Source organism: Rana temporaria, chromosome 1 (genome assembly GCF_905171775.1).
Source record: "Rana temporaria chromosome 1, aRanTem1.1, whole genome shotgun sequence".
In the NCBI taxonomy this organism is placed as follows: Eukaryota; Metazoa; Chordata; class Amphibia; order Anura; family Ranidae; genus Rana; species Rana temporaria.
Window position 1 is genome coordinate 85,173,663 of NC_053489.1, and position 26,708 is coordinate 85,200,370.

The 26,708-nt window shown below is 46.9% G+C and overlaps 1 protein-coding gene across 4 annotated transcripts in view; it reads left to right on the forward strand.

Moving 5' to 3' along the window:
* Positions 1-14,078: 14,078 nt before the first annotated feature.
* KIF2A (kinesin family member 2A) overlaps positions 14,079-26,708 on the forward strand; it is a 113,021-nt gene continuing 100,391 nt past the window's right edge. Inside the window, exon 1 of one of the 4 annotated variants that reach the window (XM_040339769.1) lies at positions 14,079-14,442. In XM_040339769.1, the coding sequence (XP_040195703.1) occupies positions 14,382-14,442 (61 nt within the window). In that variant the 5' untranslated portion in view covers positions 14,079-14,381. The remainder of the gene's footprint in view (positions 14,443-26,708) is intronic. The other 3 variants (XM_040339779.1, XM_040339786.1, XM_040339793.1) reach the window with 3 other exon arrangements.

Sequence of the window (26,708 nt, forward strand, 5' to 3'; positions counted from 1 at the left end):
CACATTCTGCCATAGTCTCTGCGGGAATGGCACATTCTGCCATAGTCTCTGCGGGAACGGCACATTCTGCCATAGTCTCTGCGGGAACAGCACATTGTGCCATAGTTTCTGCAGGAATGGCACATTGTCCCATACTCTCTGCGGGATCGGAACATTCTGCAATAGTCTTTCCGGGAATGGCACATTCTGCCATAGTTTCTTGGGAAACATTCTGCTCGAGGCTCTTCGAGAACGGCACATTCTGCCATAGTCTCTGCTGGAACAGCACATTCTGCCGGAGTCTCTGCAGGAACGGCACATTCTGCCATAGTCTCTGCGGGAATGGCACGATCTGCCATAGTCTCTGTGGGAATGGCATATTCTGCAATAGTCTCTGTGGCAACGGCACATTCTTCCTCTTCCAGAGTTTCTGCAGGAACGGCATATTCTGCCATTGTCTCTGCGGGGATGGCACATTCTGCCATTGATTCTGCGGGGATGGCACATTCTGCCATTGTCTCTGCGGGGATGGCACATTCTGCCATTGTCTCTGCGGAACGGCACATTCTGCAATAGTCTCTGCGTGAACGGCACATTCTGCCAGAGTCTCAACAGAAACTTTGCATGCTGGAGGAGTCTCAACGCGAATGACACATGATTGATTTAATATTTTTTCCACATTTTTGGTCATTTTCTTTCGTAACAGATTGTGAAATTTTGGAGGAGGCTCCATGTGAATGTTGCATGCTTGTGGAGTCTCCGTGTGAACACCACATGCTTGTGGAATCTCCATGTTAACGCTGCATGCTTGTGGAGTCTTTGTGTGAACAGCACATGCTGGTGGAGTCTCCGTGTGAACGGCACATGCTGGTGGAGTCTCCATGTGAATGGCACATGCTGGTGGAGTCCTAATGTAGCTTTCAAATTCTGTCTCTCTCACTGGGGCAGTCCTGCCTTGTGAGCTGCGTCTGCAGTAAATACTGCGTACATCTACAATAATAAAGAAGAATCAGATTTAGCACCTTCACCTACATTTTATATATTTTTTACACAACATCAACATATAGAGAGAAAAGTAAAACAAATTCAAGTGCCAGGGACAATAAATAAACCTGACATTACAGGGACATTGGGATAACAAATGTTAGCCTTCATATAAAAATTCTGATTGCCACTAAAATGAATTGAGTCAGAAAGGGGACTTATTCTTAATTTTTGGGTCCGGTGAAGTAATCTACAAGTGCTTCTGTTTCTTATTTTTAACCACTTGTCAACCGCCCGCCGTCAAAAGATGGTGGGAGGAAGACTCTGTTATCCTGGGTGGACGCCTGGCGCGTCATTGAGGACCCGGTGCTCATGCCCGGTGGCCGCGATGGCCGCCGGGCACCCCCGATTGCTCAGTAACTGAGCAGGAAAGTGAATCTGTGTGTGTAAACACAACAGATCCACATCCTGTCAGGGAGAGGGGACCGATGGTGTGTCCAGTGTTGCATGACCGAGCAATTGTCAATCAAAGTGTGACAGTGCTGAAAGCTGAAAATTGGTCTGGGCAGGAAGGGGGTGAAAGTGCCCTGTAGGCAAGTGGTTAAACTAAACACCTGGAATCTTTTATTGTAATCCCTCAAATTATTATGGTGAATTGATATAGAAGAGGCCAGGACTGGGAACTGCTGCATTGCAGATTACTCCGCTGCACCCGAAAGTGAAGAAATAGTCTGCTGCATGTTTTGGCTCGATTGGCATGTAATTCTGTCAGGTGACAATCGTGAACATGTTTGGGGTGCCATTAGGAATAATGTAATCCGAATGCTTGCTGCATGTTTTCCCATGATTTGGAATTGCAGGCAGAATTACAGCACTTCTGTCAGCCATTCCAAATCGCCAAGTGTGAGTGGAGTCTAAGGCGGAATTCCAGGCAAATGGTTAAAAATACTGTATGTGGGAGCTGATTTACAGCACAGCCCTGCAGCAACCTGCCCATTTGTTCAGCAGGGGGGGGGGGCATAAAGGGTCTATTTAATGCCTTTGGGGTGCAGACAGAGTGATCTTCTGAACTGCAAGTTCTGGCCTCCTCTATATCAACCAATCAGGGACAGGCTGGGACTGTATTGTTGAGGAATGCTGCACTGCGGATTACACCACCTGCACCCCAAAGGCATTAACTAATCCTCTGTTGGCCCCCTGCTGAAAAAATGGGGCTCAAATAAGTTTTTTTTCTTGTTACTTCGTTTGCCTTCTGAAGAGTAATCTGCGAGTGATTACTTTTCAGAGGGTGTTTGACAGGCAGTGATGAAGCGTTATATTGCTTGCTGGATGCACAACACAACAAAGCTGGATTTTTTTTTAAATGTCGGCAACCAGCCTGTAATAGGGGGAAATGTAAAGCTTGTACAAAAAAAAAGTCAGTTAACAGCTGACATGTGGAGGGGGGAGGGGTTTAGCTTTCTGTGCCAATTTACTGTTAATTTACTGTTTGCTTCTCTACATTTAAAAATCAGCAGATTGCTATTTACAAGACAAAAGCCCTCAATGTCAATGGCAACCCCTATACATGTGTACAAATGGGGGGGGGGGTCATCAATGTCAATAGCAATCCCTATACATGTGTACATATGGGGGGGGGGTTATCAAGGTCAATAGCAATCCCTATACATGTGTACATATGGGGGGGGGGGGGTTATCAAGGTCAATAGCAATCCCTATACATGTGTACATATGGGGGGGGGGGGCTCATCCATGTCAATAGCAATCCATGTACATATGGGGGGGGGGGCTCATGAATGTCAATAGCAATCCCTTTACATGTGTACATATGGGGAGGGGTCATCAATGTCAATAGCATCCCTTTACATGTGTACATATGGGGAGGGGTCATCAATGTCAATAGCATCCCTTTACATGTGTACATATGGGGAGGGGTCATCAATGTCAATAGCAATCCCTATACATGTGTTTATATGGGGAGGGGTCATCAATGTCAATAGCAATCCCTATACATATGTACATATAAAAATGTGTATTCCTTTGATAATAACACTGTGAATGGAGCCTTATCACCTTCATATAAAGCCTCCCCGTAGATCAAATGTTTGCATTTGTTTCCACAAATTATCTTTAAAGTGGAGTTCCACCCACTTTTACAACTCCTCAGCATCCCTCACTAATGTGTGCAATATAGACAAATTTGATATGTGTTTTATTGAATTTTTTTCCCAGCACTTACTGTGTTAATCGAGTATTTGTTTTTTCCTTCTTCCTCGTTTTGCAATGCCTCCTGGGAGATGTGTGTCATCAATGAGCATTGCTGGGCTGTAACATTGCGTTATTTGCAAACTGGAAATGATGGAATGCATATCCAGCACCATGTTTAAAAAGGGGAACCAGGCTTTTGTTGCCATGGTTACCAAAGCTTCTTATTCACAGTGATGGGCAGTGGGTGAAGGCTTGGAACATCTCAGCTCTGATTACATACAGAGCCCGGGGAGGGGACAGACATACTAATCATTTATAATAGGGGCAGTTTTGATGGGGGGATACCCAATACACCTTGACCTTGCTGCTGCCACCCTTGGCCTGGGGTAGTAATGACACCCCCAGGCGAACAATGGTGGAACTCCCAGCACAGCCATGGCTGGAACAGAGGCTAAATTGTCCTTAACCACTTCCATACCAGGTACTTACGCAGCTTCCCGCCCAAGCCAATTTTCAGCTTTCAGCACTGTCGCACTTTGAATGGCAATTGCGCGGTCATGCTACACTGTACCCAAACAAAATTGGCGTCCTTTTTTTCCCACAAATAGAGCTTTCTTTTGGTGGTATTTGATCACCTCTGCGATTTTTTTTTTTTTGCGCAACAACTAAAAAAAGGCTGAAAATTTGGAAAAAAAAAATACGTTTTTATTTTTTTCTGTTAATTTTTTTGTAAATAAGTTTTCTCTTTCAATTACGGGCACTGATATGGCGGCACTAATGGGCACCGATGAGATGGCACTGATGGACATCGATGAAGTAGTACTGACGGGCACAGATGAGGTGGCACTGATTGGCGGCGCTGGTATGCGACACTGATGGGCACACATAGGCGGCACTGATGGGCACACATAGGCGGCACTGATGGGCACACAGGCGGCACTGATGGGCACACAGGCGGCACTGATGGGCACACATAGGCGGCACTGATGGGCACACATAGGCAGCACTGATGGGCACACATAGGCGGCACTGATGGGCACACATAGGCGGCACTGATGTATACTTATGGGTGGCACAGATGGGCACTGCTAGGTGGGCACTGGGCATGGATGGGCACTGTGGGGTGGCGCTGATGGACACTGGGGTGGTGCTGATGGACACTGGGGTGGCGCTGATGGACACTGGGGTGGCGCTGATGGACACTGGGGTGGCAGCACTGATTGTTGCCAGTCAGTGCCCATTTGTGGGCACTGACTGGCATCTTTTTTCTTTATGCTTTTTTTTTTTTAAACTTTTTTTTTTTTCTTTTTTTTTTTTTTTTTTTTTTGCCCACCCTGGTGGTCCAGGGTGGGCATCCCTGGTGGTCCAGGGTGGCGATCCGAGGGGGGGCTGCGCTGATAACCAATCAGCGCGAACCCCCCCTGTCAGGAGAGCCGCCGATCGGCTATCCTCTACTCGCGTCTGTCAGACGCGAGGAGGAAGAGCCATCGGCGGCTCTTCCTGTTTACATCGTGATCAGCCGTGGTTGGACACGGCTGATCACGTGGTAAAGAGTCTCCGCCGGAGGCTCTTTACCGAGATCGGAGATGCAGGGTGTCAGACTGACACCCCGCATCACCGATCGCCGCGATGCGCGCCCCCACGGGCGCGCGCGGCATGAAATCCTGCAGGACGTTCTGGAACGTCCTGTCAGGATTTCATAACCACTTCCCGGACGTAAATCGGCCATAGGCCGGGCGGGAAGTGGTTAATTACTCTCGTCTGAGCCAAAAAACAACTCAGACCCCTCTAAATTTAAAGCAGTGCCTGTTCAACAGGAAGCAGGGCGCTACATTTCTTATAACAAAAAGTAAAAAATATTGATTTTTTTTTAAATTGTCGCTCTATTTTTGTTAATAGCGCAAAAAATAAAAACCGCAGAGGTGATCAAATACCACCAAAAGAAAGCTCTATTTGTGGGGAAAAAGGACATCAATTTTGTTTGGAAGGCACGCCGCACGACCGCGCAATTGTCAGTTATAAGTGGTTAAACCCTTCATGACTGCGGGTAAAACAAATCCTAACATCTGACACAATTTTGCCACTTTGACATCTGTTATACTACTTAGTGGATTATATATTTTTTAGGACAAATTACGCTTACAATTTTTTTAATCAAAGGACAACTGGTCCAAAATAGTACATTTATTTATTTATTTTTAACTTTAGCTGTAAATTTCTTACTATTACCATAACCTACCACCAAAGAAAAACCCCAAATAAATTCTTCTCCTGTCAATCACAGCGATACCACATATGTGTGTGTACCTGTAGTAGGGTCCAGAAACAAAAATGGTGTGCATTCTGCTTTTTTCATCTTACCTAAAACACACTGAATCCGATACTATTTAAAGTTTTAAGTTAAAATACACTGATCCTCGACAGAAAAGAAAGAGGGCACACCACCCTTGTGTTGTTTTATTAGAATAAAATATGAAGAACTACTTACAAACAAATAGTAAAAGCTTGTGATACAGGTGATCTCCAGAAGACAAAAATCTATCTTGAGACAACATACTCCAGGTGGCAACGGAGGATATTCAAGGGCCACTGCCAACTGACGCGTTTCGTAGGAGTACCTTCTTCCTCAGTGCCCAGCCTGTTGTTTCAAGATAGATTTTTGTCTTCTGGAGATCACCTGTATCGCAAGCATTTACTATTTGTTTGTAAGTAGTTCTTCATATTTTATTCTAATAAAACAACCCAAGGATAATGCACAAGGGTGGTGGCGTCCTCTTTTTTCGTTTGACTGCTAGGATACCCCTATCCTTGAGGGCAGCAAGGCCTGTGACATTATCCATTACAAGCTTTAGTCCATCCGATATTCACTTTTGCGCAGGAGTGTTTGTTTTTTTGAACTAGATCATACCTTGATCTAGCTGCTGTTTTTTTTTTTTTTTTACACACACCTTGGTTTGTTCACATGTTTCTCTTCTAGCATTGAGAAAAAGATATAGGGCTAGATTCACAAAGAGTTACGCCGGCGTATCAGTAGATACGCCAACGTAACTTGGAATCTAAACCCGTCGTAAGTTTAAGTGTATGCTCAAACTGAGATACACTTAAACCTAGCTAAGATACGACGGCCTGCGCCGTCGTATCTTAGGGTGCAATTTTTCCGCTGGCCCTGCAGGTGGCGCTTCCGTTGATTCCGGGTAGAATATGTAAATGACTAGATACGCCGATTCACGAACGCACGCTTGCCCGTCACAGTTACACCGTTTCCGTAAGAGATACGCCGCGTAAAGATAAAGCTGCCCCCTAGGTGGCCTAGCCAATGTTAAGTATGGCCGTTGTTCCCGCGTCGAAATTTGAAAATTTTACGTAGTTTGCGTAAGTCGTGAATGGGCCTGGACGTAATTTACGTTCACGTCAAAACCAATACGCCCTTGCGGCGTACTTTGGAGCAATGCACACTGGGATATGTACACGGACGGCGCATGCGCCGTTTGTAAAAAACGTCAATCACGACGGGTCACCAGCCATTTACATAAAACACGCCCCCCTCATCCTCATTTGAATTAGGCGCGCTTACGCCGGCCCCATTTACGCCGCCGTAACTTAGGAGGCAAGTGCTTTGTGAATACAGCACTTGTCTCTCTGATTTACGGCGGCGTAGCGTAAATACGATAAGCTACGCCTCCGTAACAATGCACCCGGCTACCTGAATCTAGCCCATACAATATGTTTTTCTCTCTGTTCAGAGGAGAAAACACACACAGGGACAGTGTTATGACTAATCACTGTGATGGCCAATCAGAGGCCATCACAGCAATCAGGTGATCAGAAACCAGGTCTCCTGGTTGCCTAACATTAGTACAAGACCTGGGGCTCTTGGTGAGAGCCCGATTTTTCTGCTGGAGGCACACTCCCAGTACAAACATATGTACGCATTTATGCGACCCCATGGAAGATGACCCACTTCATTGAGGCCGCATTTGTGTACAGTCAACGGCAAAGAGTTAAATTATTTAAAAAAAATGAAAAATAAATAACATGTTGGAGCTAATGATGAGCCATTATCTGGCACAAAACACACCCAGGATATTTGAAAGGAACGTTCGTAATCCTCAGGAGACATTTAAGCGTAATTAAACCAAAAATGTACTATATTGCAGCTTACCAATTATTAGTGGTAGTGGCTGCATTTGTTTCTTTTTTGTAGGCTTGTTTCCCTTCTGTTTTCACCTGGTGATCTGACCAGTAATAATCCCCCTGTATTATGGCCAGTTCACATTGCCCATACACAAAACCGCAGTGGTTTAGTGTGAAAGCAGCTCTCCGTTCCAGCTATAGGGAGCAGTGTGGTGTGCAGGACTGTCTTAATGAGAGGGCACACCTGGGCACTGCCCAGGGACCCTAGCTGCATGGGGGGCCCCTGCACTTTTCCCAAAGCAGCTGGTCCTTGAGCCCACACTGGCCCAAAATTGGGGGCCCCATGATGGCACTGAGAGTGATGGATACACAGGGGAGGCAGGCTGGCAGCGGTGCGCCATGCTTTGCAGAACAATGCCTATTATTTCACAGCCAGCCGGGAGGGGCAGGGTTGGAGCACCAGTGATGCTCTGACCCTGCCCCATGCAGCTTGAATGCTCGGGACTCAAAGGCTGCGGGGTGGGAGCTGCTGAGTAGGCAGCACTGAGAGCCCACCTGCGGAAGTAGCATTGTGGATGGTGCAAGCTGTCCAGCACTGTTTGCACCGAAGGGCTTGGAATGCCCGGAGTGGGGTGTAGAGGGCTCAGAGTGCTGGGGGATAGCTTGGGTGTAGAGGGGCCATAGTGCTGGGGAGGCATCAGTTTAGAAGAGATATTATATGCACAGGATAGCTTTGTTACTTTATGTATTTAGTATTTTCCCACTGTTTCCTTGCTGTCCAGAATGATTGTTCATGTAGTTAATGCAGCGCTCCACCCAAAAGGGGAAGCTCCGCTTGCCTGCCTCCTACCTACTTGATGTCTGTTTACCTGCACTGTCTCCATTGTAGGGGCCCCAAAGCATTACTTTTCCCAGGGGCCCAGGATGCTATTAAGATGGCCCTGGTGGTGTGCACTTTACATTAATCAGACCAACGCTGTATCCTGGCCCAGGCCTGGGGCAGCACGGAAGAGTCCCCGTCGGCTTGTGCTACACTTAGGCCTCGATAGGTTAACCAGAGGACAACGGTCTGATGGACCGCTTTCATCGGTCAAAACCGATCGTGTGTGGGCCCCATAGGTTATTTAACCATCGATTAAAAAAAAGCCAACTTGCTTTAAATTTAACCGAAGGATTCCTAACCGATAGGTCAAAACCGATCGTTAGTAGGCACGACCATCGGTTAAAAATCCACGCATGCTCAGAATCAAGTCGACGCATGCTTGGAAGCATTGAACTTCGTTTTTTTCAGCACGTCGTTGTGTTTTACGTCACCGCGTTCTGACACGATCGGTTATTTAACCGATGGTGTGTGGGCGTAACGGACCATCAGTCAGCTTCATTGGTTAACCTATGACAACGGTCCTTCAGACCGTTCTAATCGGATGGACCGATCGTGTGTACGAGGCTTAAGTGTAACGCAAACTGCTTCTAATTTTAATTTGAATCTTATCAGCCTGGACCACAAACCTTCCTCACTGTGATGTATGTTTTCTGCTGCACCATTGGAATGGTTATATCTTCTTAGTCCTCTCCATAAAATGATCAGAAACTTGTGCTTAAAGGAGTTGTAAAGGAAAAAAATGTTTTGCCTAAAACTAATGTCTGCAAGGTAGACAGACAGAATAGTGTAATGATTCTGTTAAAAAACAAGTAAATACCTATTAAATTCCTTCATCTATATCACCTCCGGGGTTCTAGTTTCTGTTCTCTCATTCACTTCCTGGTTTGCGGCTCTTGTTCATGTAAGAACTACATTTCCCAGTATGCATTGTGGTACGTCCAGTAATTCATACCTCCTTGAAGTCTCTAACACGTAGAGAGCGTCCTCAGGCCCGGATTTACTCCCTTTGCCGCCCCAAGGCCGGGTCCTTCAATGCCGCACCTGCTATTGTTTGATCTGTCAGTGCGATTTCTGTTTGTTTATATTTTTTGGTACCCAATTGGAGAGACAGTCACACACACTGTCGTGCGTTGCCCAATGCTAGTGTAGCGATACCCCCGAAGGAGCTGCTTAAAGTGGAGGTTCACCCTAAAAAAAAATTCTAACATTACATCCAGCATACTAACGACATGTAAAGTATGCTGGTATTTTTTTTTTTCGTACATACCGTTTAATTGTTATTTTCGCCCAGGCTTCCGGGTTCTGATTCCCGCGGGACTGGGCGTTCCTATTAAAAGCTTAGCTGATTGACGTCTGGTGAAAATCTTCCCATGGCGCATAAAGCGCGTCACCAGTTTTCCGTAAATAGCCGACCTGCGAGTCGGCGCTATACGGCGCCTGCGCCCGCCGTGTAGAGCTGACTGCGCAGGCGCCATATAGAGCGAAAATAACAATTAAACGGTTTGTCGTTAGTATGCTGGATGTAATGTTAGAATTTTTTTTTAGGGTGAACCCCCGCTTTAAGTTTGTTCAGTCTGTTAAGCCTCATACACACAATCAGATTTTCATTGGACAAAGCGTAGGACTTTTGTCTGAAGGGCATTGGCCAGGAACAACTTGTATTGCATACAAACGGCAAAGAGTTGTCGGCCAACAAACACGAAAATCCTCTAGGCTCATATTTATGTATTTATTTATGCATATTTATTCATTTGTGGTTATTCTGCTATACATGTTTCACTGTGATTCACGTTTGATTTGTGATATTTATTGCACATATTTTATTTTAAGAGTAAATCACACGTTTGATTTGTGATAATTGTTTCATGCATTGTATTCTAGGAGTAGATCTGATGCATTTGGATCACCCAGTGTTTATTATCTAAGGTTTATTATTTTATTCTCGCGCATTTAGCGTGCCCAACAGTCACATCATTCCCCCTTTGGTTTTCCTTTTGTCACACAGTGCAGATATCACCACTTTTTTCATTTGACATTTTTTCTGTTCAGAATAGATCACCAGGTGTCTGCAGCAGTGCCCCCCATTTTTAGTTTACTGACAGCGCGGGAGTTCCTCTTGTTTACACTGAGAGGACCAGAGTCAAGTCCCATGGAGGCAGTGGGGGACGTGCCGCCTCATGCCGAACCCCCTGCACAAAACGTACTGACCAGCGAAAGTGAGCCGCCAAGGCTAAAATCTGCCCCTTAATTGAACTTAAGGCAAGTTTTTGGTCCACACCACGCTGTAGAAACATCAGGACCCTGGAAACCAAATATGCCCACGGATGCCACTTCATCTCCTCACACATATAGATGTAGGCATTCCATGTGCGATGGTAAATCTTCCGAGAGGACGACTTCCATGCCCTTAGCATGGTAGAGATCACCGAAACCGGCAGGCCTCGGTCCCTTAGTACCTGGCTTTCAATAGCCATGCTGTTCAAGTCAGCGACTGCAAAGCAGGATGAAGTATGGGACCTTGCGACAGAAGGTCCTCTTGCACTGGCAGATGCCAAGGAACATCTGCTACCAGACGCACTAGGTCGGCGTACCACGGACGCCGTGGCCAATCTGGAGCAATTAGGATCGTTGGAATCCCTTCGGCCTCCATTCTGCAAAGCAGATGGGGAAGAAGCTTTAGAGGAGGGAAGGCATAAATTAGCCGATACTGACCCCACGGCGCCACCAACGCCTGTGATTAGCGCAGCACGGTGCCGACTTACTGGTGGGCTCTGCACATGAACTGTCCGAACAGGCCGGAGCTCATCCCTAATGACCACTAAAGGTAAAACTCCACTCCAAAATGTCCACCGGACGCGTGTAGTAAAGAAGAAAACACACACATAGGGCAGCGAACACTCGGGCCCCCCCAAAGAGAACCCCCCCGCACATGACAAGCAGGCAGCACCCCCAGAAGAGCGGACCCACTGTGCAGCCCCAAGCCAGCGGATGGAGCCCCCCCAGCACACGCAGCCAGCCTAGTTTCCCAGAGCCTAGGGAGGAGGGGAGGAAGGAGGGGAGGAAGGGAGAGAGGAAATGAAGGGTGAAACCCCCTATCGATCTCCCCCGGAGTGCCCAGCCGTACCACCCTGTCGGACCAGGGGGGCTGCTACTTACCCATCCTGCGTGGACTAGCTGACGGCATTCCAGACAGACCCAACATCTGAACGGTTACGGCATGGCTGTCGACCCGGCATACTGTGACACGGACATATAGCCCGGTCATATGTGTGCCCCAGAGCATATAGCTCACCGGCCACCCCTGGAGCAACGGGGCATGTCGTGGACGACCCAGCGTGTAGCTAAAGTTTGGCACACGCTCGATGGCCGAGACTGGGGGAACTACAAGGATCTGATGTCCAGCCTGTCACCCAGTCGGCAGTTGATAGTAGATCTCAGGATCAAAAAAGTTTTTTAGAAAAAAGCAGAAAAATATTCCCCAGGACCATGGGCCCACATGGAGCCATGTCCTTCTCCTATGCTAGGCAGAAAAAAACTGAGCTGCTGCATGCAGGGAGAGGGGTTGTACCTAGAGGGACCGCCCCCTGGGCGGTACTGTACAGTTTTTGATGTGTGTTTAACACTTAACATGCTGTTTCTGCCTAGTCAATCCCCTAATAGAAGGCTAATACTCTACTGTCAAGATTGCTGCTGTGTCCATCCATGAACGGAAGAGAAATGTTGTTGTTTTTTTTCCCTTGCATGTCCCCCGTAGATTTACAGCGACTGCACTTCCAAGTGCACTTGTAGTGCAAAGTGGATTTGCCTTTAGCATACCTCCCAACTTTCTGAGATGGGAATGAGGGACACCTATCAGCAAAAGTATGCAGGCATAGGACACACCCCTTGCCACGCCCCCTTAAAGGAGAATTGTACAAAAAAATAAGATTGGTTAAACCCACAAGTGCTTTTTTTATCACTAGGGTTGTCCCGATACCGATACTAGTATCGGTATCGGGACCGATTCCGAGTATTTGCAGGAGTACTTGTACTCCCGCAAATACCCCCCATACCGAAATAGAATACTTGCACCCCCCCCCCGCATCCCGCCGCCGTTACACCGCATCCCCGCTGCCGCCGACTGGGTAATACGGGCGGGGAACATTACAGCTTTCATTTGAATAGCTGTAATGATTCGCGCCGCGCTGCGTATAGACACTCCCCCTTGCTCGGGTGAACTGTCCAATGCCGAGCAAGGGGGAGTGTCTATACGCAGCGCGGCGCAAATCATTACAGCTATTCAAATGAAAGCTGTGATGTTCCCCGCGCGTATTAACCAGTCGGCGGCAGGGGGGAAGCGGCGGGATGCAGGTAAGGGGGACATGGCTGGATATGGGGGGGGAGACATGGCTGCATGGGGGGAGACATGGCTGCATATGGGGGACATGGCTGGATATGGGGGGAGACATGGCTGGATATGGGGGGGAGACATGGCTGGATATGGGGGGACATGGCTGCATGGGGGGGGTACATGGCTGGATATGGGGGGAGACATGGCTGGATATGGGGGGAGACATGGCTGGATATGGGGGAGACATGGCTGGATATGGGGGGGGAGACATGGCTGCATATGGGGGATACATGGCTGGATATTGGGGGACATGGCTGCATATGGGGGGGACATAGCTGGATATGGGGGAGACATGGCTGCATATGGGGGAGACATGGCTGGATATGGGGGAGACATGGCTGGATATGGGGGGACATGGCTGCATATGGGGGGGGCATGGCTGCATATGGGGGAGACATGGCTGCATATGGGGGGGACATGGCTGGATAATGGGGGGACATGACTGCATATGGGGGGGACATAGCTGGATATGGGGGGGGACATGGCTGCATATGGGGGGGACATAGCTGGATATGGGGGAGACATGGCTGGATATGGGGGGACATGGCTGCATATGGGGGGGACATGGCTGGATATGGGGGGACATGGCTGGATATGGGGGGGACATGGCTACATATGGGGGGACATGGCTACATATGGGGGGGACATGGCTGCATATGGGGGGACATGGCTGCATATGGGGGGGACATGGCTGCATATGGGGGGACATGGCTGCATATGGGGGGGACATGGCTGCATATGGGGGGACATGGCTGCATATGGGGGGGGACATGGCTACATATGGGGGGACATGGCTGAATATGGGGGGGACATGGCTGCATCTGTGGGGGGACATGACTGCATATGGGGGGACATGGCTGCATATGGGGGGGACATGGCTGCATATGGGGGGGACATGGCTGCATCTGTGGGGGGACATGGCTGCATTTGGGGACACATTTAAAAAAAAGTATCGGTATTGGCGAGTAATTGAAAAAAAGTATCGGTACTCGTACTCGGTCCTAAAAAAGTGGTATCGGGACAACCCTATTTATCACTACTATTTCTTTATATTGGCTTTTGGAATTTACAAATGCAGCAATTTAGAAATCAGATGAAAGTTTAGTGCTGGGAAACACTTTTTGATAGATAAAAAGTGCATTTTATACACATCTATATAGATCAGACCAAAATGAGGGACAAATGAGGAGAATGAGGGACAATGCTCCAAATCAGGGACAGTTGGGAGGTATGCATTAGTAAATAAACCCCTTTATGTTACAATTGATATTTATATACTGTACGTCTCATAAGGAAACATATGTGCAGAATGGAGGACTACTTCTATGTGTAGGAAGTCACAGAAGGTTCGGCTACAATGACCATTATCAGGCTTTGTCGGGACGCCAAACTCCACATAGCAACCGTTACTAAGCGGCATCCATGCCTATCGGGCACGCGCCTCAGTGTACGTTAAGGACGTAGATGCACGCGCTCTCCTTAGCTCCAGCTCTGTACGCATGCGTCACCTCTCCAGACAGCTCCGGTTGACGTAGAGCGCACGCTTCCACCCAGCTCCTCCCAACTTCAGCGGCGTCCTGTCTCCGCCCCTCCCTGGCTTGTGAATGTGACCGGCAGAGGCGCTTTTTCGTCCGTTCCCCTCCTCCTCCAACAGCCCCGTCCCGTCCTCCCCTCCTCCTCCTTCTGTTACCCGGCGTCGCCTCGTCACCGCTGGCCTTGATTTTCAAACAAAAACATCCCGCAGAGGGGAAGAGAGAGAGCGGGAGAGGCCGGGGGCAGCGCTGACCTGGAGGGGAGCTGAGCATGGCAGGAAGCTTCGGCAAGATTCAGATCGGGATCTATGTGGAGATCAAGAGGAGCGATGGTGAGTGTGTCTTCCCTCTCCTTACTCCTCCCACACCGGCATCCACAGCCAGCCAACCAACCCTCCATTCATTCCTCCCTCATACACCGACCGCCATTGTGTGCCACAGGGTGGGGGGCCGAGCACTGCAGGAGCCGGGCCTTTCATCACACCGGACCCGGGGGTGCTGAGGAGAGACAGGGAGAGCCTATCATAGGATGGAGGGGGAGACAGGGAGAGGCCCTTACAGGATGGGGGGTGAGCTGTCAGAGGATGGAGATCTGCAGATGATGAGCTGACAGCAGTGAGAGGATGTCTGATGGTCCTATACATTATATGGGGGGGGGGGGGTACATCCACTGGGGTCTTGTCTGGGAAGGACCATGTGTAGAAGAGGGGTGCCTGGCAGGGTCATGTCAGAGGCTGGGCCCTCATGGATTGGACTGGGGATGGGTGTACTGATTGGGCCCTGTCAGAGGATTGGGGAGACAACCCCTGTCAGGAGAATGTTTGAGGCATGTCAGAAAAAGGGTGACTTGGCTGGGATTTCTCAGATAATGGGGTGACTTGGCTGGGGTTTCTCAGATAATGGGGTGACTTGGCTGGGGTTTCTCAGATAATGGGGTGACTTGGCTGGGGTTTCTCAGATAATGGGGTGACTTGGCTGGGGTTTCTCAGATAATGGGGTGACTTGGCTGGGGTTTCTCAGATAATGGGGTGACTTGGCTGGGGTTTCTCAGATAATGGGGTGACTTGGCTGGGGTTTCTCAGATAATGGGGTGACTTGGCTGGGGTTTCTCAGATAATGGGGTGACTTGGCTGGGGTTTCTCAGATAATGGGGTGACTTGGCTGGGGTTTCTTAGATAATGGGGTGACTTGGCATGGACCTGTTGTCGGGCAATGGGGTGACTTGGCATGGACCTGTTGGGCAATGGGGTGACTTGTAGCTGTCGGGCAATGGGGTGACTTGGCATGGACCTGTTGGGCAATGGGGTGACTTGTAGCTGTCGGGCAATGGGGTGACTTGGCTTGGAGATGTTGGGCAATGGGGTGACTTGGTTTGGACCTGTTGTCGGCAATGGGGTGACTTGTAGCTGTTGGGCAATTATTATTATAAAGGATTTATATATGGTTATGGGGATGACCTGGTTAGGCGCTGTCGATAATTCAGATTCAAGATCCTTTATTAATCCCAAAGGTAAATTGCAGTTACATTCAATAGAGACAAAATCACAATAATTAAAAGGAAACGCACAAAAAAACAATAAAATTATGAGTAACCAAATAATACTGTATTAAACCATACCATCCTATTACAATACTACATAGAATAAATAACACTGGTGGCTTAGACCATGTGGCTAATGGGGGTGACCTGGCGGCGGGCCATAGGGACGACCTGGCTTGGAACTGGTGGCTAGTGGGGTGATTTGGTTAGGAAATGGGTTGGCGTGACTAGAAAATGTGCAAAGGCTTTGGGGGAAAAAATGGTATGGCTGGGTTAGAAAATAGGACATTTTGGTTGGAAAATCTCAAAAAAAAAAGACTGTCTTGATTGTGAGCTGTCTGAAAACAGAATGTCTTGTCTGGCAGCTGAAGGATCTGGATCAGGACCGGCCAGTGGATGGGACGGTTGAGTAGGACCGGCCAGTGGATGGGACGGTTGAGTAGGACCGGCCAGTGGATGGGACGGTTGAGTAGGACCGGCCAGTGGATGGGACGGTTGAGTAGGACCGGCCAGTGGATGGGACGGTTGAGTAGGACCGGCCAGTGGATGGGACGGTTGAGTAGGACCGGCCAGTGGATGGGACGGTTGAGTAGGACCGGCCAGTGGATGGGACGGTTGAGTAGGACCGGCCAGTGGATGGGACGGTTGAGTAGGACCGGCCAGTGGATGGGACGGCTGAGTTGGACCGGCCAGTGGATGGGACGGCTGAGTTGGACCGGCCAGTGGATGGGACGGTGGGGATTGACTTGTTTGTTGTGTAGATATTAGGTAATTTGTTGTAAACACAAAAGGCTGTGTTGGTAGAGTAGATATGCTGACAATTGTCCAGTGGAGATAGTTCTGTGGGAGTGTAGAAAAGGTAAGTATCAGGGAAGGAATACGTAAGGTGATGTGGAAGGATTGGCTGTGATCACGACTCTACTCTTATTGAGCAATGTTATGGCCTTTGTATTGTGTGAAGTGAGTAATGAGAACATCTACCTGCAGTTCAGGTTATGAGGTCCTTTGTAGTGTGGGGTTTTTGTAATGTATGAGGATGTTGTAAAAGCTTGGGGTCGCCGTAGTAGATGATATAAGTAATATTTGAAATGGGGTGAAATCTGGGGTAATGTTAGTTGAAGGAGAAGGCCAGATAGCCATTGACAGAGGAGCTCACTGCAGCATTCATAGCGTTACTTTTGACCAAATATGTTTTCGTGTGGTGAAACAAATAGATTTGTTGTCCCCCGGGGGAATATAACTGTCATTATCCCAAAGGATGGCTTGGTAGGGAAGGAGAGCTGCCAAGCGTATGTTTTGGTGTCTCCTTTCTTAGCAACCAGCAATTGCTAAATAGCGACAGTGACAGACGCCCTCCACCTGGGAGAGGTTGGGTCCATGTAGTCTCTTAGGTTTCATTAACACATTTCTTCCCACTCTGTGTCTTGTACCCTCCTATACGTTGGGCCTTCAATTTATTTCTGCAGCTGTAATCCTCTGCGCAAAGGTTTTGCTGTATTGTTGGGAGATTTGGAGCACCTTTCACTAATAACCTCATGCAGAGGCCTGCAGTGCATTGTAGATTGGTTACAAGGTAGATAAATCTCTGCTTTTTCTTCCAGATTCCTTCCGTAATCTGCTTTTGCGGAGACATTTTGGCTTCCTTCCCTTTAGTCTAATAGCCTTGATGGCAAAGCACTTCTGTGAGAGCAAATTTGCAATTCTAGCACGTTGCAGTGACACATTACACGCCCCTTCTTGCAGAATGTTTTAGGCTATCATTGCCACAGTAACCAGACTCGCTACGATGAATGACTTTATTGTGTCGGTTGCTCGGTGTGTACATTACAATGCTGCTCGGCAGGTGTAATGTTTATAATGGAATTGGGCCGTGCTTTGCGGTTAAATCGACCTTTGTTAACCCCTTTGTTAAGCGTTGTGTCATCTCTGCAGCGATTCACTCGCTCTCCTGGCTTCCTTTCTGGACTGGCAGGGAGACAGCATAGGGGATGCAAAGTGAAGCTGAGACTGTCCGCCTGCCCCGTCTGTGTCCTTCTCTCTCCAAGCAGCTTGGAGGTGCTGAAGCAGAGATTCTCCACAGGGTGTACAGTGCACTGCATCAGGAAGCTCAGCCTGCTGATTGGTCTGCTTCTGCTATCATCCTATCGCTCGCACTGCGTACAAGTGCCAAGACTTGTTGCTATGGCCAAATTAAGGGGGGGGGTAATGCTTTTGTTACAACTTCACGGCTTCTGAAAGCACATCGTTGTTCAAGCAGCGGACAGCGCTTCTGTGTTCTGTGACCGATTTTATACCATTGTGTTATTTCATGTTATCGTTTTGCTGAATCATCTGTGAATTGTTATCTATACAGCTGGTAGATGTTTAGTCATTATATCATCCTTAGGGCCTCTGGCTCTTTAACAGTGTTGAGACTAATGTTCACTTCCTGTATTACTTCAGAATGTAGTTTACAGTGCAAGCCTTTTGTTACAAGGAGTAATCTGCATTGTTTAACCACTTAAGGACCGGACCAATATGCTGCTACATGACCCAAGGGGTTTTTACAATTCGGCACTGCGTCGCTTTAACAGACAATTGCGCGGTCGTGCGACGTGGCTCCCAAACAAAATTGGCGTCCTTTTTTCCCCCCACAAATTGAGCTTTCTTTTGGTGGTATTTGATCACCTCCTGCGGTTTTTAGTTTTTGCGCTATAAACAAAAATCGAGCAACAATTTTGAAAAAAATTCAATATTTTTTACTTATTGCTATAATAAATATCCCCCAAAAACATATATAAAAATATATTTTTTTTTCTCAGTTTAGGCCGATACGTATTCTTCTACTTATTTTTGGTTAAAAAAATCACAATAAGCGTTTATCGATTGGTTTGCGCAAAATTTATGGCGTTTACAAAATAGGGGATAGTTTTATTGCATTTTTATTAATAATTTTTTTTTTTTTTACTACTAATGGCGGCGATCAGCGATTTTTTTTTCGTGACTGCGACATTATGGCGGACACTTCGGACAATTTTGACACATTTTTGGGACCATTGTCATTTTCACAGCAACAAATGCATTTAAATTGCATTGTTTATTGTGAAAATGACAGTTGCAGTTTGGGAGTTAACCACAGGGGGCGCTGTAGGATTTAGTGTTCACCTAGTGTGTGTTTACAACTGTAGGGGGGTGTGGCTGTAGGACTGATGTCGAGTCTCCCTATAAAAGGGATGACTCGATCGATGCAGCGCCATAGTGAAGCACGGGGAAGCGTGTTTACATACGGCTCTCCCCGTTCTTCAGCTCCAGGGAGCGATCGCGACGGAGCGGTTATAAAAGAATAGCCGCGCCGTCGTCCAGGATCGCTCCCCGAGGGAATCCGACCGCCGCGTGTAGCGGGGGGGGGGGGGGTGCCGATCGGACCCCCGACCAACTTTTGCTTTGAAGTAGCTGTAATTCTGCTGTGATCTCCACACTTTCTGGTTGCCTGTTTCCTTATAACCATCGTACTGGGAGATTTTCACGGTGGTCTAAGCTGTCATTACTGTGTGTCTAAAACTCCTCAGAACCAATCGGATTCATTTTAAAAACAAAACACTGCCCTGGATTTGTTTGTTTTTGTTCTGTGAGTCTTCCCGACTCACCTCTCACCCGGAACTTCATGTATGTACCTTTAAAACCGAAAGTGAAACTAGAGGCACATTATATGATAGATTAAATTCAATTTTTAATCATTTTTAAAAGGAATCGGTTAACTTTTATGTCTCTATACCCAATAAACAGTAATTTCAGCAAAAAAAATGTTTTCCTTTAGTGACCCTTTATATGCTTTGTAAGGATTTATCAGTATGAGAGCTTGTGGAAAGTGTGGATAAGGTCAGCGAAGAGCCAAAGGATAATTCCTTCTTTTGCAAAAAATAAATAAAAATGTAATCATGCACCCATACTGAAACCCCCCCCCCCCCCCACACACACACACAAATGTGCATGTATATTTTATTTATTTTTTGCCATCCATAGAAAATGAATGGGTGCAAACTGCACTGCAAAGAATCGCATGCAATTTGAACAGGATGGTGGTGCACTGTTCTACGGTGCATACTCTCTGTGGGAATTTTGTCTTGTTCTTCAGAAAAAGCGCTATGTGGGTGGCCCTGCCTTTATATCCTGCAACTGAAAAATTGAAGGAGCCGGATGGTAAATTGTTGACTGCACAATGCCTGCATCCAATCGGATGCAGTTGTCACGGGTAGTCTGACAGAAGCTGGCTATCAGGAGTACATCCACTCCTGTATAGAATGGACAGGCTAAACGAAAATAATATATATGTGTGTGTGTGTGTGTGTATATATCCAGCTTTAGTATGCAGAACGGAGGTGGGGGGTTGCACACTGTAACTATGTTTTGTGTCACCGCCTAAATGTGTGTAGCATGAAATGTGATCAGAAAGGTGGACTTAGCTACTAGAGTAGAAATAGCCCTCCATTTTTATCATTCAAAAGTTTTATTAAAAGGTATAAAAGGATACAGAAAGTAAAAAGCACTCATCACAGAATGCAGATGCAACTGCATATACAAAACATAAAACACAAGAAAAAGGCACAATTGGTACATTCCCATGAAATGATACTAGGCCTAAGACTATACCTTGGTTAGTTCTAAGAGATGAGATACGGCAAAAAATAGTCCTCGTCAAATCAAACCTAAAAGATGCAGTATGCATATAACCATATAAAAAGCTACATCAAAACATCGTAGCGTAAACATTTCACTTTATGCAAAATAGCCCTCCATTTTTAATTCCTTTTTGCACTCGCGCATTTAAATGCATCATGTAATCCTGCACGATAAGTTATTTTTTTAAAACGCTGTATTGGACAATTTGTCCTCGGTGGCATGTTTTGCCCTGGGCCTGACATCTGTACCATAACAACCAGTGCTGTTGTACAGTTCAGCTGCCGGCATCCTAGCAACCAACAATACTGAATGGCTTCTCGGGTGGAAGGACATTGCCACTCCAAAATGGAATTGGTGTTTAGCTAAACTTTCCTGGTCTACAATGTGGCAGTGTTTAATTTTAATCTGGTCACAGGCTGAGCACCATAATGCTAAAGTATTGTGAATAAGAACTTAATTTATTTCAAGTGTTGTAACAGTCTATAAAACTGCTAATTGCTGCATGAATGTGGAACATCACTTTTATCTGAGGCCACCCCTCCGGTGAAGTGTTTTGCTTTATTGAATGGCTGTCCTTGTTTTGAAATGAGAGCCAGGCAAAAAACATTGTCTGAGGACACAATGGCAGCCTATAATTTTGCAGCTCATTGGATACATCTGCCAATGTGGAGCAGACCTTAAAATAATTTTTTATTTTTTATTATTAACCACTTCCATACAGGGCACTTATACACCTTCCTGCCCAGACCAATTTTCAGCTTTCAGTGCTCTTGCACTTTGAATGATAATTGCGCGGTCATGCTACACTGTACCCAAACTAATTTTTTATCATTTTGTTCCCACAAATAGAGCTTTATTTTGATAGTATTTGATAGGGTTGTCCCGATACCGATACTAGTATCGATACCGAGCATTTGCGCAAGTACTTGTACTCGCGCAAATGCTGCCGATGCCCTGTCCGATACTTGTCTATTGACGAGAGGGAGACGGAGAGTGGGCGGGGGGGGGCGGAGAGCAGGGCGGGTAACGGCTGTAATAAGTTCTTACTGTCTTCTCTCATGTCGCGCTGTTCCCGGTGGCCCCTCCCCTCTCATTGTATGCTTGTGACATCATCTGAGATAGAGGAGAGGAGGGGCCGTCGGGAATAGCGCAACATGATAGAGGATAGTAAGGACTTATTACAGATGTGAGCCGCTTCCTGCGCTACTCTGCATTAAAGGAAACTGAAAGTGTGCCCAGTACCATTGGCCCTGGCTGCCATGCCTAGTACCCTGTGCCCTACCCAATGCCCCATACCCTGTGCCCTGATGTGCCCAGTTCCCTGATGTGCACCATACCCTGTGCCCACTGACCACCAATGTAAGAGACATTCTTACATTTTAAAACTGTCACATGACGTTAAAAAAAGAATCGGTATCGGTGAGTACGTGAAAAAAAGTATCGGTACTTGTACTCGGTCCTAAAAAAAAAGTGGTATCGGGACAACCCTAGTATTTGATCACCTCTGGGATTTTTATTTTCTGCTAAAAAAAATGACCGAAAATTTTGAAAAATAAAACATATTTTTTTGTTTCAGTTACAAAACATTGTATATAAGTAAGTTTTATCCTTCACTGATGGGCACTGATGGTACTGCACTGACGGGCACTAATAAGGCGGCACAGATGGGCACCGATGAGGTGGCATTGATAGGCGGCACTAATGTACTGCAATGTGTTGTACTAATGGATGCCAATCAGTGCAACACTAATGCCTGCCAATCAGTGATGCCCATTGTGGGCACTGGCATCCATTGTGGGCACTGATTGGCATCCATTCATCCAGAGTGGGCATTTTTTTTTGGGGGGGGGGGGGGTTCTGCGCTGATGATCAACGCAAACCCCCCCCCCTGTCAGAGGAGCGGCCGATCGGCTCTCCTCTACTCTAGTGCGGAAAAGCCGATTACCGGCTTTTCCTGTTTACATCGTGATCAGCTGTGATTGGACATGGCTGATCACGTGGTAAAGAGTCTCCGTCAGAGACTCTTTGCCTAGATCGGTATTGCGGGGTGTCAGACTGACACCCTGCAACAACGATCACCGCGATGCACGCCCCCGGGGGCGCGCAGTGGCTCAATATCCTGAGGACGTCATATGACGTTCAGTCAGGATATTGAAACCACTTTGCCAACGTCATTTTGCTATATGGCGGGTGGAAAGTGGTTAATACTTGCCTAGGTGGATGCAGCATAGGTTCGATACTGCATTTCTTTACATGATGCAGTCACAGCTCTCTGTTCTGCCCCCTCCCCGCTCACTGGGGCGCTAAGCTGTGGAGGGGCGGCCGGCTCAGTATCTCAGTGGCTCGCTGAGCCGGGTGTCGGTCCAGACACCTGTCAAATCCGGGCTTTATTGTCACGTTGACGTGGTGCCTGGACCGACTTCTGTGACGTCAGCAGAGAGCCGACTTCAGCCTACTCTCTGCTGAAAGTGGGTCACAGAAGTGCAAAACAAATTGCACTCCTGTGATCCATAGGAGAACAGCCAAACAATCTTTGGTTATACTTCTCCTTTTTTAAAGTGCTAAACCAACAACAGTAAAATCAGTCTGTATATGCAGTAAAGCATGCTTGTTATACTCGCTGTGGAACCCAAGGAGTTAATCATTCCACCTTGTGGAAAAAACAAGTTGTTTTGATCCTATGTTCTCTGATCCTCCCCTTCTTTCATAATCCCCAATCCATCTTCTGATAAGACAGAACCTCTGGAGTCACTCTGCACATGCTCAGTTTGGGGTGTGTGTGTGTGTGTGTGTGTGTATATGTCTGTGTGTGTGTATATATAATATATATTATAATTGCATGTTATCAGCACAAGGCCATTCACTGTCCAGACAGAGGGTTGGGGGTCATGCAGCCTCATAGGACAGTAAGAGTAGAATAAAATCTCCGTCTACCAGTTTTAACCAGTGCTTGGCTGGACACTGATGGAAGTCACAAGACTGCTATATACTGCTGATGAGAAAAGGTATTTACTAAAAATGATTGTATTGTGAGAGGCTAGGTATAGTGAATGCAGGGTCCTGGGTTTTAGTGACTTTTTTCACTTCTTCATCTCAGAAAAGCCATGCACATTGCCAGCTTCCTGTGTCATAGAATGTGAAAGTCAGGAACGATCTAGAGCAAAGGAAAACTAGGTTAAGCTTTGCAAAACATGCTGATATACTGAGGACTTTAATTCAGATTTGTGTGCATCTCATCAAAAGCTGCATTAAACGTGCGCTGGAAATACAATACTAAAGATACATTTGTGTGGTTTGGATTTTGGCATGCAGCTCAAAATGCTGATTCTGTAGAGTTTTATACCAAGCACAGCAACTTTAAAACAGGAACTGGAGCGAGGTAAAAAAACATTAAAGGAACACTAAACGCAAATTATTATTTTTGTTTTTTAAATAACAAACTATACTATGCCTACCTCCATTGTGCAGCTCGTTTTGCACAGAGTGGCCCCCGAATCCTGTCTTCTGGGGTCCCTCGGCGGCTGTCTCGGCTCCTCTTCGCAAAAGCTTTCCACCTTCATGCGAGCTCGCATGGTGGAAAGCTTTTGCGGGCGCGATCCCATGATACAGCGGCAGGCATAGCCGCCGACTGTATCACTCGGCCCTGCCCCCTGGCGCGCTGCATTATCGGATGTGATTGACAGCAGCGCCAGCCAATGGCTGCGCTGCTATCAATCTGTCCAGCCTAGCCAATCAACGGCCAGGCTGGGAACCGAAGAGGATCATGAGGACGCGCGCATGACTTTTGAGGGGTGAGGTAAGTAAAACGGGGGTTCAGGGTGGGACGGTACCATCTGATGTTTTTTCACCTTAATGGATAGAATGCATTAAGGTGAAAAAACATTTACCGTTACAACCCCTTTAAGACAGCTGGAGCTTTGGTGGTGGTCTACACAGCACTATGACAGACGCAAGTCTTACTGCACATCAAGTTGTGGGTCAGTTCATTTTCTTTTATACCTCTGCTTGACATGGGGGAATCTCAAGTGGGAGTTCATCTAGGCCAGGGGTCTCAAACTCAAATTACCTGAGGGCCACAAGACAAGTTTTCATATGCCATGGGGGGCCGCATGCAAACTTTCAAACTTCAAAAACAACAGTACTGGTGTCAGCGAACACATTAACCCCCAGCACTGGTGTCAGCGAGCGCATTATTACCACCAGCACTGGTGTAAGTCAGGGTTTGACAAATTTGCTTGGAATCTAAGAGCCAGCTAAAAAAGTTAGGAGCCAGAAAACGCACCCCGTCCTGACGAGCTTGCGCGCAGAAGCGAACACATACGTGAGCAGCGCCCGCATATGTAAACGGTGTTCAAACCACACATGTGAGGTATCGCCGCGATTGGTAGAGTGAGAGCAATAATTCTAGCCCCTCTGTAACTTAAAACATGCAACCTGTAGATTTTTTTAAACGTCGCCTATGAAGATTTTAAAGGGTAAAAAAGTTTGTCGGCATTCCACGAGCGGACGCAATTTTGAAGCGTGAAAGTTGGGTATGAATTTACTCGGCTTAACATTATCTTTCATAATATAAAAAAAAAAGGGGATAACTTTACTGTTGTCTTATTTTTTAATTAAAAAAAGTGTAATTTTTTCCCAAAAAAGTGCGCTTGTAAGACCGCTGCGCAAATACGGCGTAACAGAAAGTATTGCAACGATCGCTATTTTATTCTCTAGGGTGTTAGAACCCCCAAACATTATATATATTTTTTATCCTAATTAGAGGGAAGAATATGGCAGTGAAAATAGTGTAAAATGACATTAGAATTGCTGTTTAACTTGTAATGCTTAACTTGTAATACCAACGGCCACCACCAGATGGCGCCAGCTCACATCTGGTGGTAATAACTTGTAATACCAACGGCTCACCACCAGATGGTGCCAGCTCAAAAAAAAAAATTTTTTTTTTTTTTTTTTTAGCTCCCCTCACTTCCACCCTGCCTGCGGGCCATTTATAACTGGTCCGCGGGCCGCAAATGGCCCGCGGGCCGGTACTTTGAGACCACTGATCTAGGCTCAGTTTGTTTATTACAGGTACTTTTATATATAATTTATGCAGTGCCTTAGATATACAGTGCCTTGAAAAAGTATTCATACCCCTTGAAATTATCCATATTTTGTCACGTTACAACCAAAAATGTAAACTTATTTTATTGGGATTTTATGCGATTGACCAACCTAAAGTGGAAGGAAAATTATAAATGTTTTTCACTTATTTACAAATGTGGCGTGCATTTGTTTAAAGCCTCCTTTACTCTGCTACCCCTAACTAAAATCTAGTGGAACCAATTGCCTTCAGAAGTCACCTAATTAGTAAAATTGTCAAACCGTATGGATAATAACATACACATAGACTGGGCAGCACAGAGCAAACTATTAAAGAATAGATGTAAAGTTATATAAGTCAATAAATGATTGGATATATCTGAATAGAATCCTATTTAGCATAAAGCTACATCCTTGATTCCCGATGCGTTTCGTGTAAAAAAAAAAACACTCCTCAGTCCCCGGTCCCCAACCTTTTGGGGACCGGCTGCGTGGAAGAAAATGTTGCCAAGGCCCAGTTGGGGGGAGTTTGGAGATTGCATGCGGGGGGGGTAAGCGATTTTTCGCGGGCATTTTCTCAGCGCATTATTTCTATTATTACATTGTAGTAATAAATAAAAAAGTTAAACCCACCATAATGCAGAATCATTGGTGCTAAGTGGGAGAGGGGGGTAATGGTGCTAAGTGGGGGGATGTTTGGGACATGTTTGGGGAGAGAGGGGCTACTTGAGATAAGTGGGGGATATTTGGGATACAGGAGAGGAGAAACATTTGGGATACGTGGCGGGACATTGGGGATAAGTGAAAGGCATTGTGGATAAGTGGGGGGGGGGGGGGGAGAGTAGAGACATTGGAGATAAGTGGGGGGACATTGGGGTGACAGGAGGAACATTGAGGACTTTAAGTGGGGGAGACATTGATGCTCTGTGTATGTACATCCGTTTCACATACCGCAGTTCACTTGGTCAATCAGCCGCAAATCCATATCCTTGGAGAAGTCTTTTCATTGCATGCGGGGACCGGGGTAGAGCTGGCGCCGCAGCACCAGTGCCAGAGTGGCTGCCACAACGTAGCCGAAATCATCCAATCCAGAGAGGAGGAAGAGAAGACGGCGGCGGTTCACACAGCAGGGCGGAGGCGGGACTCCTGGAGCAATCCAGCCCTGCCACCGCATGTGACCTCCGTTTGTCCAATCTCTGAATGGAGCCTGGTGGCCAGAGCACAGCCAGTCACGCAGCGGCAGCCCTGAGCCCAGCCCACCACAGACACACACACTACGTCGGCGAGCCGCGAGTCCTCAGTCCTCCCGTGGCA